We start from the raw sequence: 18433 nt of genomic DNA, 5'->3' as shown, positions 1-18433 counted from the left end.
TTCAATAGGTAAGAGTATGCAAATTTCTTTGGAAAAAAATTCTTTTAATTTTTTTTTTTTATTAAAAGTCTTGAAATTTTTAAAAATTTGGAAACAAAGAGATAGAACAAATGTGTCTTCCACTACTCTTTAAATTTTCACATAAAGGAACTATCGTAATAGTTTTACGGTTTTACGGGATTGGTATGAAATATTAAACCACCATTAATCTCATGTCTCATAGTATATTATACATATAAATCTTTATTTTTATTTTTACATCCATTTTAATTAAATTAATAAAAAGATTCTAGAATCTTGGAGACATGGCCCCCCTAAATTCATCCTTATGCTTGGTCCTCCCATGCATAATCCAAAGTTTAAGGTTGCAAATCATTCTTTCGCTCCATTGAAATTTGAAATTACGTTGAATTGAATCATAGGCTATGGATTAATATTATTCGCCATTTCAATTTTCATCATCCTCTCATCATCATATGATATAACATTAAATAATTATAAACTATTTATTATATTTTATTTTTTAACCTATTATTTAATATCATATCAAAAATTGATGAGAAAATGAATGATAAATAGATTTTTTTTTTCATTTGTAAATAATAATGAAATGTTTATAAATAATAATGAAGTAGTCTCAGCCTACTTCGCTTATCAGACACAGCCTTAATGACAAAGTCAAAGACTCACGTTCATAAAAATAAAAAAAAAGTATTGTTTTTGCGACCCTAAGGATAAAATTTAAACAATTAACTAAATAAACTCATAACAAACTTTTGTCTTTAACTCTTAACAAACTTGAATAATGTAGTTGATTGTTCAGGTTTAACCTGGTATTCAAAATATATACCAATTCCAAATACACTTGATGAGGTCAATGCGATACCCATAGACATATTAATATATAGTTGTATAGGAAGCTTCTTTTTTTTTTTTTTTTCCTTAGACAAAACTTGGAAGGAAGATTATTATATATATGAATGACATTGTTAATGGCGTGTTTCGCACACCTTTGGGTTAGGCTTGAACGATTTGGGTCTTTGGTCTTGAACTTGTAAGCACAAAAAGAACACAAAGAGACGGGGGCCTTGGTAGAGGTCGGGGAGTCTCAAATGTCTAAGTCAATATCGTCTTGGTTGTTTGTGCGATAGAGTAAAAGAGTTAGATGGAGTTCTTCATACCTGGAGGTTAGCTTATATACCTGGTTTTTGGGGGTCAACTGCTCATACCCTATGTCAGGAGTACATGTCAACTTAGCTGTCCCTTTGGTCAGAGCCCTTTAATGAGGTGTGGCCTCATGTCCTTTTTACCCTGCATCAGGTGTGCCCTGTCAGACTCCTCTTTGCTTGTTGTCAAAGGATCAATGGCTCACTACATTCCATGCATACCTACCTACACAGGTTCTCTAAAGTTAGGCATCGTCAGAAGAGGCTAGAGTGACATGTACCTTCGTTCCCCGCCTCTTGAGACTTCCAGTGCAATTACAACTATAGGCCAACCTTAGCTTTGTGGTCGAGGGTCCCTTAATGGACCGATGGGTCGCCCGGCCGGCCCGAGCTTCCTATATTTTGGGCATTCATTCTAGGCCTTCGACCCAATGGAAAAAATCCTCTTACAGACATGATATATTATCCTATCACAAACTAACTTTTACAAACATATGCACAAGAGTTAATAACGTGAAATCACAATTTATAGATGAATAGTATTACATGTATTTATAATTTTATACAAAACATTATACATATTGAGTAAAAGATCAATTTTATCAATTTTTCTATTTTAATTTGAATTTTGAATTTTTTATTTTATAATTTTTAGTATATCAACTAGTGACATGTCAGCATGTGTTATTATATGAATAAAATTTATAAATATAAATAACATCTTCCTGTATGAATATATTATTTGAAGATTCGAATGATAACAAGTTTTTACATAGAGAAATTGTAATGTAAACTCATCTCAACTTAGATGGAGATTGGCCTTGTTTTCAGATTGAGATTTAGGAATCTTTAAGGCTACGTTTGAATGTTAATATGAATTTAGATGATCTGAGTTGATTTATAAATAGTAATATTTTGTGAATTCTATTGAAATGTGTTTGAATAAAAATAAATTAAGATATTTATTTAAATATATGAAATATGTTTAGATAAGTAAATACATATAAACATTTTTAAAAATAATGAATCTCATTAATAATTAAATTAAGATGAATTAAGATAAATTCAACAATTAAAAACAGCCAAAGGCCTCGTTTAGAATTTAATCAGTTCAGTTTAATTTTAAATTGAGCCTAACATTTAAACACTCAACTCTAAACTCTCAAATCACTAAATTAATCTCAATTCAAAATCTCTTTTTACATGCAGGATTTACAACTTTTTTCAATTTTTTATAAATATATCTAAACTCATCTTAATATCTAAACTTATCATAGGTGAGCTATACGAAACTCACTCCACAATTTCAATTTATGACTATTTATAAAGAATTCGACTTTTTTCAATTCAGCTTAACATAAATTCAAGTTATGATTAGATAGTGAGGTGGTATAAGATATTTTATGAATAGTAATAAAAAATAATAATAAAATATTAAATAATATTAATATAATAAATAATGTTAAAGTATTCTCAGAACATTACCTAATCTAGCCCTAAATCACTTGGAAATGAGGTGCGGTACACGGGCACAAGAAGGACGTGGACGACCGTCCCCCAATTGCATCCTTGTTTTCCTTCAGAGTCCCTGACTCTCCTCTCTTTCCGCGAACCTGCACGTGTCAACGCGTCAATCTGAGCTGGTTCCCAATCCCTCGTGGCTCATTCTCATCGGTTCGATCCCGTACCCGAGGTCCCATGTCAACCGTCAGATTCATCTAGCAGAAGTCGACGTCACCTATGTCTGACCGTTCGTGGAAGTTAAAGAGAGAGAGAGAGAGAGCGCGAGAGCGAGCGAGCGAGAGAGAGAGAGAGAGACTCTCAGCTGCTCTACGGGTATGCGTATTTCCTTCATTCTTTTCAATTCACTGTATATTGTACAATTCTTTTCTACTTTTTGGTTTCAGCTAATTAAGGCTCCATTTACTGTTGGTTGAATCTTGTATTTTCTGGTGATTTTCTTTTTCAAGGTTATGTTTGCCATGTGAAATGGTTGTTCAACTGTTTAACTGTCATTTGAACTTGGTCTTTCTAGGTTTTAGGTTCAAGAGTTCGTTTTAATCATAGGCTCTGCTTTCATTCTTTAGTTTGTTTTGGTTTTCTGTGATGTAAATTATTCACTTTATTGAATTTGGGGTCGTAAATAGCTTGGTTGACTTCGACTTTCGTGTAGTTGTGCTTCAAAATTGTGGTGTTTTGGACCTGGGCTTTGTGGATTCTCACCTTATCAATAAGTTCGTATGCTGTTTCTTGAAAAAATCCCATTTTTTGCTTTTGGGTTCCAGAATTTACCATTGAATGGCACAGATTAGTTTTCTCTTTCTTTTTTATTTTTTAGTTGGTGCAGCAGTAATACAGTGATATTGCATCTTAATTATAGTTTTAGATTCAATAACTGTCATTTGAACTTGGTCTTTCTAGGTTTTAGTTTCAAGAGTTCGTTTTAATCATAGGCTCTGCTTTCATTCTTTAGTTTGTTTTGGTTTTCTGTGATGTAAATTATTCACTTTATTGAGTTTGGGGTCGTAAATAGCTTGGTTGACTTCGACTTTCGTGTAGTTGTGCTTCAAAATTGTGGTGTTTTGGACCTGGGCTTTGTGGATTCTCACCGTGTCAATAAGTTCGTTTGCTGTTTCTTGAAAAAATCCCATTTTTCCTTTTGGGTTCCAGAATTTACCATTGAATGGCACAGCTTAGTTCTCTTTCTTTTTTATTTTTTAGTTGGTGCAGCAGTAATACAGTGATATTGCATCTTAATTATAGTTTTAGATTTAATAGATAAATGAATTCTGTTATATGCTATCCCTTGGTGTAGTTGAGCTCAAATGGATGAGTTAGGTGACAGTGAATTTTGAAGTTGAAGGCCCTTTAGAATTCATTTTGGGTATTCTTTCCCGAATTGAGGTGATTTGGAATAATTTTGCCATCTGCCGCTCTAATTGAAACACACGAAGTTGTGATTTTTGGTCACCTCAGTCATAAATGACAAATTTGGGATGCACGGAATAGGCATAACACATTTAAATGAGTGGGTAATTGTGAACGGGTGTGGGAGTGGTGGCAATGATGGATTTGATGGTGGCCAAGGGTAGAGTGTCTGTAGTGTTTTAATCTCAGATCGTGATAGAATTGGAAAGTGTTGATCATCCATTACTCCATCTCATGTGTAGCAAATCTTTCATGGTCTATTGTGGTGGTTTTATCTATGCAGTCCATGTGCACAAATCCTTTTGTTTGTTCCCTTAGGGCTTGTTTGGAGATTTAGGGCTCGAATGAACATTTAGAATATATCATAATTCTATGAATAGTAATAAAATGGTTTGAGTTAATATGTTTTATTGGGTTTTGGGAAAGGAGAGAAAATTTTGAATAAAAATATTATAAAGTTAAAAAATAGTTTGAATATAATTTTTTAATGTTATTTTTGTTTTGAAATTTTAAAAAGTTGTATCAATTTTGTGTTTTGTTTGGAATTTTGGTAAAATTATATTGGTTTGTGTTTGGATAATGATCAGACGAAAAAGTTAAAGATTTGAAATTGAAAAATATTATGTATTTGAATGATATTTGGAAGGAAAATTGAAAATTATTTTGTGTTTAAATGATATTTGGAAGGAAATTATGAGAAGTTTTTGGAATATCTGAGATATCTTGTTACCCAAACACGGCCTCAGAGTATCTCAGAATTTTGTAAATAGTAGTGAAATGGTTTGAGTTAAGATATTTTATTGCGTTTTAGGAAAGGAGAGAGAAAAAGTTGAATAAAAATACTATGAAGTTATGATTTTGTATTTTATTTGGAAGTTTGAAAAAGTTGTATTGTTTTTTGTGTTTGGATAATGATTAGGTAATGATGTGATAAAAAAGTTGAAGGTTTGAAATTGAAAAGTCTTTTGTATTTGAGTGATGTTTGGGAAGGAAATTATGAGAAGTTTTGAGAATCTCTCATCTCATCTCATTACCCAAACATGCCTTTAGTTTCGCAGAGCATGAGAATATCACATCTCATCTCATGGGACTTGAACCATGATGTTTAACTCTTGCATATGTTAGCTGAAAGGTTATTCTAAATGCTTCAACTATTGAGAAAATGTATTTGTAAGTATTCAAACATTTCATACAAAATGACATCTCCAATCAACACAGTTTTTTGTGTTTTTTTTTTTTTTTTTTTTTTTGGGTAATCTACAAAAAGAGGGGAAGTTAGATCTCATTGGATGATAATGTGATTGTGCTATTTTTTCTACTATCATGAGAGAGTATTTAGAAAAACCTTCCTCAAAGGGGTTTCTATCTTTGCGATGACAGCCTTGGAACATGTTTTTACAACAAAAAATTAAAAGGGGAAGCAATAATTATCAATTGGTTATTATATGTGTATAGAGAGATATGGTTAACAGAATGAGCATTATCTAGAGGGCCAAACATTGAATGAAATATTGGCATGGGGTTTAGGAAATTTCAATTCCATTTTGGCTCCTTCTTTGTCGGGGTTTGTGGCACATAATTGGGTTCAACTCCCCCACTGCTATTTTTGAGAACTACTTATTTCTACATTCTGTAACAAGCTCATGTTTACACATTATTATAGCTTTGTTACTTACTGAGTCAATGGACTCACCCCTTGATCTCCACCATTTTTTTTTTTTAGATGACTTTGACGGTTGTGATAGTCGGAATAAATAGCCTGTGATAGGATTAGATGCGAAATGTGAGATAAGTGGCAGGTGGCATGAGTGGATTAGTCTGAGTTAAGAGAAAGTTTGCCAATGTCTAGTTTATTCTATTTGGAAGAGTTTTTGCCTTTTGGGATATTTGATTTTTTTGGAGGATTTTTGTATTTAAGTTCTTATTATTATGGATTTTAGGTTAAAGGGTTCACCCCCTGGTATGGGGTGTGACAGTTTGGGTATGATATCTATGGCCATTAATTAGATGCTTTGAGGAATAAATTTTGGGATGCTTTTCCTCCCTCTAAACATTTTAATGTTCTTAGTGAATAATCGTTTGTAGATTATTGTTCTGCAAGTTAATTTGATTATATATTTGATGGCTTAAGTTTTTCTGAGGTTGCGTTTGGGTGTTGAGGTGATTTCAGATAATCTGTGAATAGTAGTGTTTTGTGGGTCCTATTGAGATGTGTTTGAATGTATGAAATAGGTTGAGATTGTTTAACTTTTTATGGGAAGTTGGAAAAGTAGTAGGTCTCATCAATGATTGGTTTGAGATGGGTTTGACACCCAAAGATACCCTTAGAAACTATTCTTTAACAGTATTTACAATGTTTCAATACTGTATCTCATAGTTCTCATTGTTTCCTATGGTTGCTTCACATCTATCTTTTCCTTTTGCTAATGGTACTTCAAACTTAGAGCAAGCATGAAGAAATTAACAATACTTCTTTATCTTTTGGGTTGTTCTGCCAGATCGGTTGCTCCTTTATTTATCTTTATTGTTTACATGATGCAGTCTTGGCTGCTGGTTTGATTGCTTAGAGGGCCTTCTTTCATACTGATGTTCTTGAATCAAGGCTGTGATAGACATTTGAAGTACAGATCAAATGCCCTCATTAAAAATGAAGACCAAACTGAGCTCAAGCTGTTTCAAAGAAAAAAATGGTCTTCATGCATGTCAAAAGTCAAGTAAAATTTCCAAAAACTCTTGCTCGTATGTCAGGATTTCTGAACAAGCAGCAGAATTTGACTCCTTTATTCATAAATGTCAGGATGGTAAGCCACTGGCCCACTGCACATAATGCTTAATCTCTTGGATTATCTTTTATGTACAAAATGTTAAAAATTTCAAGTTCTCTTGTGTTGCCTATCGTGATCTAGATACTTGGTGTTGGTATAGTTTGATTAATGTTTTACAATATTACACTCTATTGCCAATTGTGGGCAAAATGTCTCATCTTAAAAGCAGACCATGTATCTGTGCAATAGTTTTAATACACTTGCATATGGTTATTTTACACTGACATACATATTATGAAGCACAATTGTAGTGTCTCTTAAAGTTTGACATCTTCTACCTCCCATTTTTTCATACCTTTATATATCTATTCAAAATTTACGATATTACCATTTGGTTGGTCTGCTTTAAATAAAAGGGATAAGTAAAAAAATAAATAAATATATAACAAATACAAATAATGTTTTACTGATAAAAAAACGTATGAATTCTTCCAAACTTCAAGAGCAACTATATCAAAAGCAAAAATATGGCTTTTGAATCTTTCCTTATTTTCAGTATGTTATAATGATTTTCTTTTCAAAAGGTTTATCTATAATCTTGAAGAAAACAAGCGAAATTACTTTTTGAGTTAGTAATAGAATGGTTATAATTGATTGTGTGATCTGTTGGTGTTTCTTTCTGTATTGTGTTCCACATAATTGAACCATAGTTTGATTTGTCCAAACATTGAGTACTATTATTTGCATGCGTGATGGGTTGACTATTTTCCCAATTTTGTGATTAGAGATGCTTATTTGAGTTTACCTAAAGTTTTTATTTTTAATGCTCCTCATTCTTATAGTTTCTTCAAGCACACAAGTGTCCATGAAGAACATTGAAAGTGATGAAGCAATTGACCATGAAGAGTTACTGGATAAAGAAAATTCTCAGTTTCAGAAGCAGTCATCATTTTTTGTTGATTCTGCAATCATCGGGAGAATGGTACACTTTCATGTTGACTGCTACTTTATATTTCTTGTTCTGCAAATGTTCTGCAACCACACATGAGGGGGAGTATTGGTTTATGGACTAGAGATCAAATTTACCATTTTATATTAGGTTAAACTGTTGCATTTACTCCTTTTTCTTATTTTTATTTTGACTGGCTGGCAGTTAAGTATTTGCTTGAAACCTATCTTAATGGCAATGGTTGGTTCCTTTTGATGCGTCTGTGGATGTATTCGTGAGTTCATAGAGGCCTAGTCAATGCAGATAGGAACAGTCTTTCTATTTTTATTTTTTTATTGGGGGCGGGACTATACCCATTTTAAAATAATTTTCCATGTCATTATTTTCCTACAAGTATTCCCAAAGCAACGTAAAACATCAAAGTAACAACAATCAAACATTAATTTTCAAAAAATAAAGTGAGCAAGATGGTCTAAAAAAATATAATTAAAAATAAAGTATTTATACCTTGGAAAAAAAATCCAATTAATTTTAGGTATAAAAAGAACTCCAATATATACTCTTTTGAAGATTTTGGGGCACTTTAAGCTTTTTACTTTGCTGAAGTGATTTTCAGATTTTCGAGTGGGTAAGGAGCTTTTTTCCAGATATTTGGGATGCCAAAGGATGTATTTCTTAAATTTTCTTTTGATCGGCAAACAAATTTTATTGATCATAAGAATAGGCAAAAGCCTAGTGGGAATGTGCAAGAGCATCGTCTGTTGCGTGCTAGTTTAGTTAACTTACAATTTTTTTAAAGATTAAGAAGAGATATTTATATTTTTGAAGATCTATAATATGTTTTTATGGGGATGAATTCTTTTTTTTTTTTTTTCTTGGTGTTGGGGGGGGGGGGGGGGGGGGGGGGGGATTGGCCTCCCTTCCCTTTGTCCCTGACTGCAAATATTTTTATTAAGGCTGGGACATCTGATGAATTTAATGGAGCCCAAGTGGGAGAAGTTATTTTTACTGGAAAACGTGGAAATCAGTGCTGCTTATAGGTTAGTTGAAAGGAGACTAGTTTTTCTAAACTATTTTTGGACCTATTCGTTTTGGTTGGAGATGGAGATTTTCCTTATAATATGTACCTTTTGTTCTGAAGACATTTAAAATCAAATTGAAAATTGTATTTTGTGAGGTTGTATGCATATAAATGTGTCCGTGTTATACATTTACTTATGAATTTTTTCTTGATTATTCTTCCTCTGTATCGTGATCTTATTGTAGGAATCTATCCACAGTTCAAGCCTAGGGACAATTTTTTCCCCTGCTTTGGAGCCCATCACCAAATCTAAAGCTGATGATGATGCAGGTCTGATGATTTTGTTTGGTTGAACAGTTAATATCAATCTGACATGTTTCCCGTCCCCCATAAATGGGATGGTCATGAAATTCTTTGAAGTTTTTCGGTGAAACCCTCACCAAAGGCTAACCATAGTTTCTTTTCACTTATCCCCTGTATTTTTTATATATAGTATACCTTTACAAATATGAAAATACTATGCCATTGGAGTGGACAATAATTAAAGAAATATACAATTAAATAAAGAAACTGATGTGACTCTTCTCACTGCCTTTGTTACCATATATTTATGTTCTACCAATTTCTGGTTGTTCAAAGGGTAGATTATTGCTTATATGTTTATTATTTGTCACTATTTTTACTGCTACAAGAAATAAGATATAAGTTTTTCAATGTTTAAAAAAAAAAAAAAATCTGGCCGTATTCATGCTTTGTCTGGAACATAAACCCCAAGTTACCTTCAAAAAAGAAATTGTAAAGAATATGCTTCTCAACTTCCGTTTACATACTTCTTTTACATGTGTTTGTGAAGAGATTGTGTCTAATACCTAACTTTTTTTTTGGTGTGCTATAGGGAACAACAAAGATCCTGACATGCCAGTGTTGGGAGCCAATGACAGTGATGATAATAGAAGTTCATCCGATTACCAAACTTGTGATGTATCGGATTTCTACATATCTGACATGATTGTTGCTAGCTTACCATTCAATGGGCATGCGTTTGACGATGATGACATTAGTGAGGGCAATTGCTTTCCTGATTACAGATGTGCTGAGCCAAGTTTGTTGTTTGATGTGGCTGAGCAATGCATGACGCTGCCTTTCCTTGAGGACACTGTCAAAACCAGCAATATGAACAACACTCAATCATGTGAAGAAGCCATGATGGGTTCAGATAGTACTGGCTTGTACCGAGCAATTGATCAATTGAGATCCTGCAACCAGGAATTTGATGTCAACGCTGACTCTGATCAGGCAGAGTGCTTCGATCCACAAGTGTTCCTAAGAAATTTACCGGAACTCTCAGATGTGGTATCAAATTTTCAGCCCCCTATATTGCCAAAGGAAGCTCAGAATGGGAAACCTGTAACACTAGTACTTGATTTGGATGGTAAGGAATTTGAGTTATGCGAGTCTGTCTCCCTTTGCATATATGTTATCCAAGCTTTGTTGAAAATGATATCTCATTATTTCCTGTGGATATGGTATGAACTTGGAGTTATTTGGTATTTATTGGCCCAATTCGTATACTTTACTGCCATCTTCTGGTTAAAATAATTTTGTTTGATCAAATATTTCTTGCATTATATAGTATGAATGCTTAATGAAACTCATCCATACTATTGCTACGGAATTGCTCCCACATATGGTCATTTGTTGTTATCAATAGATGATAAATTATGTTTTTTTAAAGCTAATGAAAGTGAACATGGTGAAAAGTCAGCAGATTTTGTTGGTCCCAGATTTGGCTTTGAAGATCTCTTAAGAGTCATTGGTCTCAGTGATACAATCTGGGATAGTATCCATTGTTGACAACAAGCTTCGTATCTCAGATGCAGTGCACATGTCTCATCGCCTGCATGTATGATGAAAACATCAGATAGCTCTCAAGATGGCTCTTTGGTGAACTGTGCTTATACAACTGAATTGCAAGCCTAACAGTTTACTAGTGGGCTCGATAATTTGAAATCTCTAAGCTTTGGGAAATTTTGTGAATTGATTTAAATTGTAGAAAGTTGGCATAAAGTCACACATTAAGTATATGTGTATTTTGTTTATTTATCTATGTATGTATATATTTTGACTGTTTAATTTTTTCCCCATTTGTTTTCTTGGTTAAAGATTTTCTGAATAAGTGGCTTTTTGGAACAAATATGAGAAAGATTTAAAAAGTGTTTGATATTCCAAACTGAGTTATGTTCAGGGAACTGTATAATTTGGGTCTCTGTTCTGATGGAGCCAGTAATTTGTGCATCAACTCGGGGATCTAAGGGTAGCCTTGACTTTGACATTGTGTGGTGAAGTTAAATTGTGTGTTTTTTTTTTTTTTTCTCACTTAAGTGAATGTTATTGATGCAATTGTCCATCTTCTATGCAGAAACACTAGTTCACTCCACATTGGAACCCCGTGATGATGCGGACTTCACCTTCACTGTTTTCTTTGACATGAAGGAACACACTGTATATGTGAAACAGAGGCCTTATCTCCATACTTTCTTGGAGAGAGTTGCGGAGATGTTTGAAATTGTTATTTTTACCGCAAGCCAAAGCATCTATGCAAAACAACTTCTTGATATACTGGATCCAGCTGGAAAACTTATATCTCGCCGAGTTTACCGTGAAGCATGCATTTTTGCAGATGGCAGTTACACTAAAGATTTGACAGTTTTAGGTGTTGATCTTGCAAAAGTTGCCATAATTGATAATTCTCCTCAGGTACATCACCTTCCCAGCCATCATGATAGTTTGACCCTTTGGTATCTCCATTTTTTTGGTTACTTTTCTTGCTTTCTTTTGTTGAAATTTTCTTTCATTGGTGTTCTGAGTTGTTGCCCAGTACGTTTATGATTTAGGTTGATGGACTTTTGACATCAGATTTTGTTGGGCTACCAACTTGGATTTAGTTGGACAGTGCTTGCCTTTTCCTATAAAGTTGGGAATATCCTCAGGGATAGCAGAAAGAAGAGGGTGGACTGTTGCTAAACCAAGGGTTAATAACTTAGGTGAAAATTATGTGGATCTGATTCAATGGCTTAAAATTGGACAAGATTTTCCCAACATGTGGATTTCTAAGAACTTAAGAAGTAAAGACATGAATTTCAGTCTTATATATATGCATATATCTATGCAGTAAATTAATCCAATTTTGCATTATGTCAGTTTAATATCTAGGAAGGCAAATATTTATGTGCTAACCGGTTTAGCCTAATTTAAGATAACTCCAAAAGGAAGAGCGAGAGTCTGAATAAGGTCTCTTGAACCTGATTAACAATGACATGATAATGTATATATCATAGGAGAATGAGGGAAAAACTAAAAGAAGTCATCTCTATCATGGGCGCTTGATTGTTTAAGCCTTGTTCTCATTTTGATCATTTCAGGTTTTCCGTTTGCAAGTCAATAATGGGATTCCTATAAAAAGTTGGTTTGATGATTCATCAGACAGTGCACTAATTTCCTTACTTCCCTTCTTGGAGACCCTGGCTGATGCTGATGACGTCCGTCCAATCATTGCCAAGAGATTTGGTACCAAAGAATAAGAGCCCCTTTTATTTCTCATTAGCTTGAATATAGCAGCTCCTTGTCCCCTCCTGCCTATTTTAGTGCAAAAAATGGCTTCTAGATTAGATTCAATACTATTTCCCTCCTTGCGCTCTTTAGGTAATTAGCTATACAATGAACTGTTGCTTGCCTAATTGTTGGTCCAGCTCTTGGTGCTTGTCCCTTTCTTTCTTTTCTCAGCTGACAACTCTATGGAGTTCTTTGTCTAATTTTGTTGAGAAGGTAGTATAAGGATTTTCTCTTATATATTTATATTGTACAGTTCAAGTTGCTATTCTATTCGGAAGGAGGTGTATACAAACTGTTATCATATTATGGAATATAATTCTTGCAGCAGCTGCTTCCTTTATCTTATTACCCAAATTTGTGCTTATGATTTTTTATCGCTCCGAATTCTTCCATCTTTACTGAAAAGAGGCTGGGAATTTATTTATTTTTAGTACAAATGGATTAGGATGTATAATCCGGTATGCTTATGATCTATTATTTCATTCATACATAGGCAATGTGTAGTGGGTCACTGATGCTCTCCCAACAATTCGTTTGGCAGTTTCATGGTGCTGCCTGGAAGGGGAAAGTATTATTTTTTTGATAACTTGAAATATATACAATTGAAGTACATAATAAGTTTAAATACCCAGTATAAATAACAACGAGAGATCAGGAGATTTGAATGATGGTGTCTTCATGATTCAAGACCACACTTTTTCCAGACATGTGGAAAGGGGAGTTGTACTTTCATCTAGTTAATAGTTTGGTGACATTCTATTTTCAAATGACCCAAAATCCACTTTTCAAAAGCTTTTTTGGGATTCAGGGCCACCAGGTTGGGGTGGTTCTTGTAAACCATAACTCTTTTACCTTCTTTTTTAGGGTTCCCCTTTTCTGTGCTTCTGTAATTAATTCTCATATCTCAAAAATAGAAAGAATAAAAAAAAGAGATCTCAAGTTTTGGAGGTGATCCCACCACCCCCAATATGGTTCTTGTTCAACGGTTATCTTCTTTCTGGATTCTCTGTGCATAAATTTGATTTTTCGCCTTCTGAATGCTAACCTAGACTTCTCCTGATATCGTACATGCATTGCGACACTTTGAACATAGCTTATACAAAAATTGTTTTCTCCTTATTGAATTGTACTTTGTTATCTCTGATTTCCATCTATATCTTCAAAGACTGTCCTTAGCTTTCAATCTGAATTTCCTTCTTGCAATGGGACATTCATGTTCATGTAGGATGTAAAGACGGAGATACTTTGAATTGATTGTATTGCTGTAGAATCCAAATGTAGCATGCGAAGACAGGCAAATTTGGCTGGTTGTGACCAGAACAATATATACACTTCTAACCTGTTCCATCTCTCTTACATAAGGAGCACATCAGCAAATTCATTTTGCTCATTCCTTGATAGTATATGCATAAAAGTATATATAAACTTAAAGACTTCTCTTAGAGTTGGAGTTACAAGTGGTATAAGAAGTTATTTTATTTGGATAACTAAATGGAACACATGGAGTCAAAATTAGTTGAAAAGATCCAACTAGGCATATAAGTTAAAGATTGAGGGGAAACTATGTTTTTCTTTCTGAGAAGCTATTGTGTTTGAGCTACATTTCGCTTGAAGAGATCGAAATTATGATCACATGTACGGATCTCAACTAACTGACCTAGTATTCTCAACAGTTAAGTTATTAGTGAAAATTCTCACGAGGCTGCCTATGCTGAGTTATAATTTTCTGTCGTTGGATCATGTGAAAAACTGTTATGAATCTGATCACAAACTTTGAGATGATACATGGAATGGATGATGATAGGCATGGTGCTATGTTTGGATTGGTGGATGATTGGGGTACTGCTATAGATATGAGGCTATGTTTGAATTGATGGATTAAGAATTATGAGAATGGGAGTAGTCTCCTGAGTTGGTCTGTCCGTTGATAGACCAGTGGGAAGATTGCAAAGAGAAAAATGGTTAAACTGCTCATCAACTACCACGAAGAATTGGAGAGACAGATGATGTGTTATGAGTGTATAAATTAGCTGATATCGCTGCTTGTCATGATCTTCTGTTCAATCTCATAATATATTACAGTTTACCTTTTCTGCAGGTCATTTGAAGAACATGCAGAAATATCTGCTAATGGAAAAAACAGTAGGTACGTGGAGTTTGTATCTTTATTAGAAGTTGTACGTACAATAAATTTTCTGACAAATTTCGAATATCTGAAGCAACATTGAGAATGTGCAACCACGTTTGTAGATAATTGGATTGTTACCTTTTTATTACCTCTGTATAGTTTTCTCTTCTTGACATCATGTTTCTCACTAACCCAAGGCTTTGTATTGTAATATGACTAAAAGAGCATCCAGCTTGTAGTGTTTTATCTTGATAATTTCTAGATTCATGCTATGTTGACTTGATGTATCATTGCTTGTATCATTCAAATCGTGGTTTTCCTCTCTGGAATATCAGAATTTGGCTTTGTTTATTTTTGCGTTCACTTAACAAATTATCTCTTTCATGGATGAATATCATTTTGTGTTCAACTTTTTACTCAGTTCATCTGAATGGAGATTGCATTTCAATCTGTCAATGGTGTGAACTTGGTAGGATTTTTCATGAAGTTGGTGCAACAATTATTTTGCCCGCTGATTACAATTTAGTCATGCCAAATTGGTAGCGAGACTCTAGGAATGTAGAATTATTAGACCCACCCAATTTCTATGTATAGCCCTCCATTTTCTTTCCTCTTCCCAATCCATGTTTGGCAGGGATTTTTTGGTTTCTCCTTTTTAAGTTTTGTGGATTCTTGTTACTCTATTCTTGAATACACACTTGCATTCATGTAGACTGATTAGCAATTTCAGCAGTGGAAGAGTTAATTACACCAACTGAATTTTAATTTCATTACCAGAGGGAAAAGGGTCAAAGCAGTACAACCCACGATATCCATTGGTTTGAAATCAATGTCTATTACAATTGAAATGGGTGCAGGGAATTCACTGAAAATGGTATCAGTTTGATTTTGATGGAAGTATACTCGTTCACTCCCCTCATTTCCTTATTACCATGGCATGCATTTATCAAAAAGCCAGGATGGAGCTACTGGCTTTGGATTTTGGGTATCTGAGGAGGAGAGAATAAGATCAAAATCAAGCCTAAATTTTTAGCTGCCAATGCTTTAGCCCTGAATCAAGTTCTTATGTGTAAGCTTTTGAGGTCTTCATATTAAGTTAAAAAGAGGATCGATCCATGTCATGCTCCTTATTTAAGGGAGATTTTATAAATTTATTTGTGATGGACACAGAATTTCTTAACAGCCCAATATTCATCGTTTACATCCGTTTTAAGGATTCTTCTTCTGGGAGCTACCGTTAGGTATGACCGGGTTGTATTTTTTGGTGTTTTTTACATGTATTTTTTTAACACTTTAATTTTCTTTTTTTTTTTTTTAAAAAAACCACATCATCATTAAAAAAAAAAAAATTCCTTAATCACGAAGTAGATAAAAAATAAATAAATAATTAGAAAATGTGAGCGGTAGCTCTATCATTTTCCTGATGAACGACCACTTTGCTGAGAGAGAGAGAGAGAGAGAGAGAGAGAGAGAGAGAGATGCCTCCATTAGGTAGATGTTCATTGTCCATAGCTTTCAAAGATGTGATCTAAAGTCCATGTTCTCTCTTAAATAAGCTTTCTTTGAAATGTTTTCATGGGAAAATGTGTAAGTTCAAGCTTGAAAAAAGCAGAGAGAGTGAAATGTGAAAGATCTTAAATGCAAATCATCTAAAGAACTGGCATACTTTCAATTTCATGAAGGACTCCAAGCCAATTTTCCATTTATGGTGGGTATAGATGTGATGCCACGATAGTGAAAAGCCATCAATATTGCATGAGATGTATGGTTCTCCTTTGTTGTCCATTCCTACCCACGTGACCATCTTGTCTTTTAGAAAAATCTACTACACATATCATTCAACAATTGTCATCTTTCAACAAAATGTTTGTTGACCTGGAAATTGAAATTTAGCCTATATATAACTTGATATCCTTGGTTTTTTTTATTTTTTAATCATATCTCAAAGTGGTGTTCAATCCAATTAATTAATTAATGATATTATCCTATTTCCCAAAACAAACAAACCAAAAATCTGCATATATTTCTTCTACAAATGTCAATCGAGTTATTCTATTATCAAGTCGGTATAAAGAACACACCGTCCATAATGACTAAAATATTAAGATTTAATTTGTAAGATTTAAATTTTAAAATTTATTTTTTAAATTAAATTATATCAAATAAGAATAAAGTTTTAAATGTCAATAATAATATATTGCTTTTATTGGATATGCTAACGTTCTATTTATTATTATTTAATTAAAAAGAAAAACATATTCAAATATCAGGGTGAGTATAATCTGAAATCTACACGTGTTACAACTATATTGGTTAGAATCTGAAAAAATGAATCTATGGACTAGGTGGATCAGGGAGTGCCATGTCGGCAAAGAAAAAAACAAAAACAAGATCTTGAACGCCCAATGGAGTTTAAGATCTGGATACTGAGAGATAAGGAGTCTAGCTCGTATTCCCCTATAAATGTCTTCCCAGAGTACGACCCACTTCCCCCACTACCAACAGAAAAAGAAAGTTTAGTAATCAAGCTCTCTCCTCCAACAATGGCCGCCTCAACCATGGCTCTCTCATCCCCATCTTTCGCTGGCAAGGCAGTGAAGCTCTCTCCATCAACCCCCGAGCTCGTTGTTGGTCGTGTTAGCATGAGGAAAACTGCCACCAAGAACGTTTCCGGAAGCCCATGGTATGGTCCAGACCGCGTTAAATACTTGGGCCCATTCTCTGGAGAGCCTCCATCCTACCTTACTGGGGAATTCCCCGGTGACTATGGCTGGGACACCGCTGGACTTTCAGCTGACCCAGAAACCTTTGCCAAGAACCGTGAGCTCGAGGTCATCCACTCTAGGTGGGCCATGCTCGGAGCCCTTGGGTGCGTCTTCCCAGAACTCTTGGCTCGCAACGGAGTGAAATTCGGCGAGGCTGTTTGGTTCAAGGCTGGAGCCCAAATCTTCAGTGAGGGTGGGCTCGACTACTTGGGCAACCCAAGCTTGGTCCATGCACAAAGCATTTTGGCTATCTGGGCCACACAGGTTATCTTGATGGGTGCTGTTGAGGGTTACCGTATTGCAGGTGGGCCATTGGGTGAGGTGACTGACCCAATTTACCCAGGTGGAAGCTTTGACCCATTGGGTCTTGCTGATGACCCAGAAGCATTTGCTGAGCTTAAGGTGAAGGAGCTCAAGAACGGCAGATTGGCTATGTTCTCAATGTTTGGATTCTTTGTTCAAGCCATTGTGACAGGAAAGGGACCCTTGGAGAACCTGGCTGACCACCTTGCAGACCCTGTGAACAACAATGCTTGGGCTTATGCCACTAACTTTGTCCCCGGAAAGTGAACTTTGTAAAACAATGTGAATTTTCCTTTTCGGACTGATATTGGGGATGTAAATTATTATTTGTTTGAAAAAGTAATGAAGAGCTGAATGTAAATTTTGTGTTCTAGATTTTGAATTATTCATGCAAAGTTGGTTTCGTGAATCCAGTATAATTTCAAATTATCCGCAATTGACATGATGTTCAGGGCTGTTTAGCAGTTAGCATCTGGCGAGCACTAGTTTAATATCTACACTGGCCTTTAAATCGATGAAGTCAATGATCTTCGAACACAGATACCAGGAGAATTTTCTTTTCTTTAATGAAACTCTAGTTTCTTACGCTGACATACAAATCCTGGAAGTTGTTTTCTTTGTGTTGGGCAGCTTCAAGCAAAATGGGTCTAATAAATGATATCGAGAAACAATCTTCATGTTTTTCTGGCAAGTAAAACGTTACACCAGTAACTTGTTGATGGAAACCTTGCTTTTTATCATGTTTAGGGTTTTCATCTTCCACCATAATATTTCCTCAGAATGAAGCTTGCCTGCC

At 34.5% G+C, this 18433-nt stretch overlaps 2 protein-coding genes across 8 annotated transcripts; both read left to right on the top strand.

Annotated features, from left to right (window-relative positions):
• Positions 1 to 2825: 2825 nt before the first annotated feature.
• LOC122275441 (CTD small phosphatase-like protein 2) lies at positions 2826 to 17193 on the top strand. Of its 7 annotated transcripts, none has more exons than XM_043084498.1 (9): positions 2826 to 3001; positions 6636 to 6895; positions 7702 to 7841; positions 9075 to 9159; positions 9725 to 10261; positions 11249 to 11586; positions 12252 to 12396; positions 14540 to 14587; positions 14991 to 15280. In XM_043084498.1, the coding sequence occupies exons 2-9, from the start codon at positions 6727 to 6729 to the stop codon at positions 15110 to 15112; spliced, it is 1584 nt and encodes a 527-aa protein (XP_042940432.1). In that variant the 5' UTR covers positions 2826 to 3001; positions 6636 to 6726; the 3' UTR covers positions 15113 to 15280. The 7 variants fall into 7 exon arrangements, with proteins under 7 accessions (XP_042940432.1, XP_042940433.1, XP_042940434.1 ...); XM_043084499.1 differs by lacking the exon at positions 14991 to 15280 and adding an exon at positions 16915 to 17193 and having other exon boundaries at positions 2832 to 3002; XM_043084500.1 differs by lacking the exon at positions 14991 to 15280 and adding an exon at positions 15347 to 15881 and having other exon boundaries at positions 2832 to 3002.
• Positions 16975 to 18010, top strand: LOC122275442 (chlorophyll a-b binding protein of LHCII type 1-like). Its single transcript, XM_043084505.1, has one exon. It carries the CDS (start codon positions 16975 to 16977, stop codon positions 17902 to 17904), a length of 930 nt encoding a protein of 309 aa, XP_042940439.1. The 3' UTR covers positions 17905 to 18010.
• Positions 18011 to 18433: the final 423 nt, after the last annotated feature.

Source organism: Carya illinoinensis, chromosome 9 (genome assembly GCF_018687715.1).
Source record: "Carya illinoinensis cultivar Pawnee chromosome 9, C.illinoinensisPawnee_v1, whole genome shotgun sequence".
In the NCBI taxonomy this organism is placed as follows: domain Eukaryota; kingdom Viridiplantae; phylum Streptophyta; class Magnoliopsida; order Fagales; family Juglandaceae; genus Carya; species Carya illinoinensis.
This window is presented reverse-complemented; position numbering and strand designations above follow the sequence as displayed.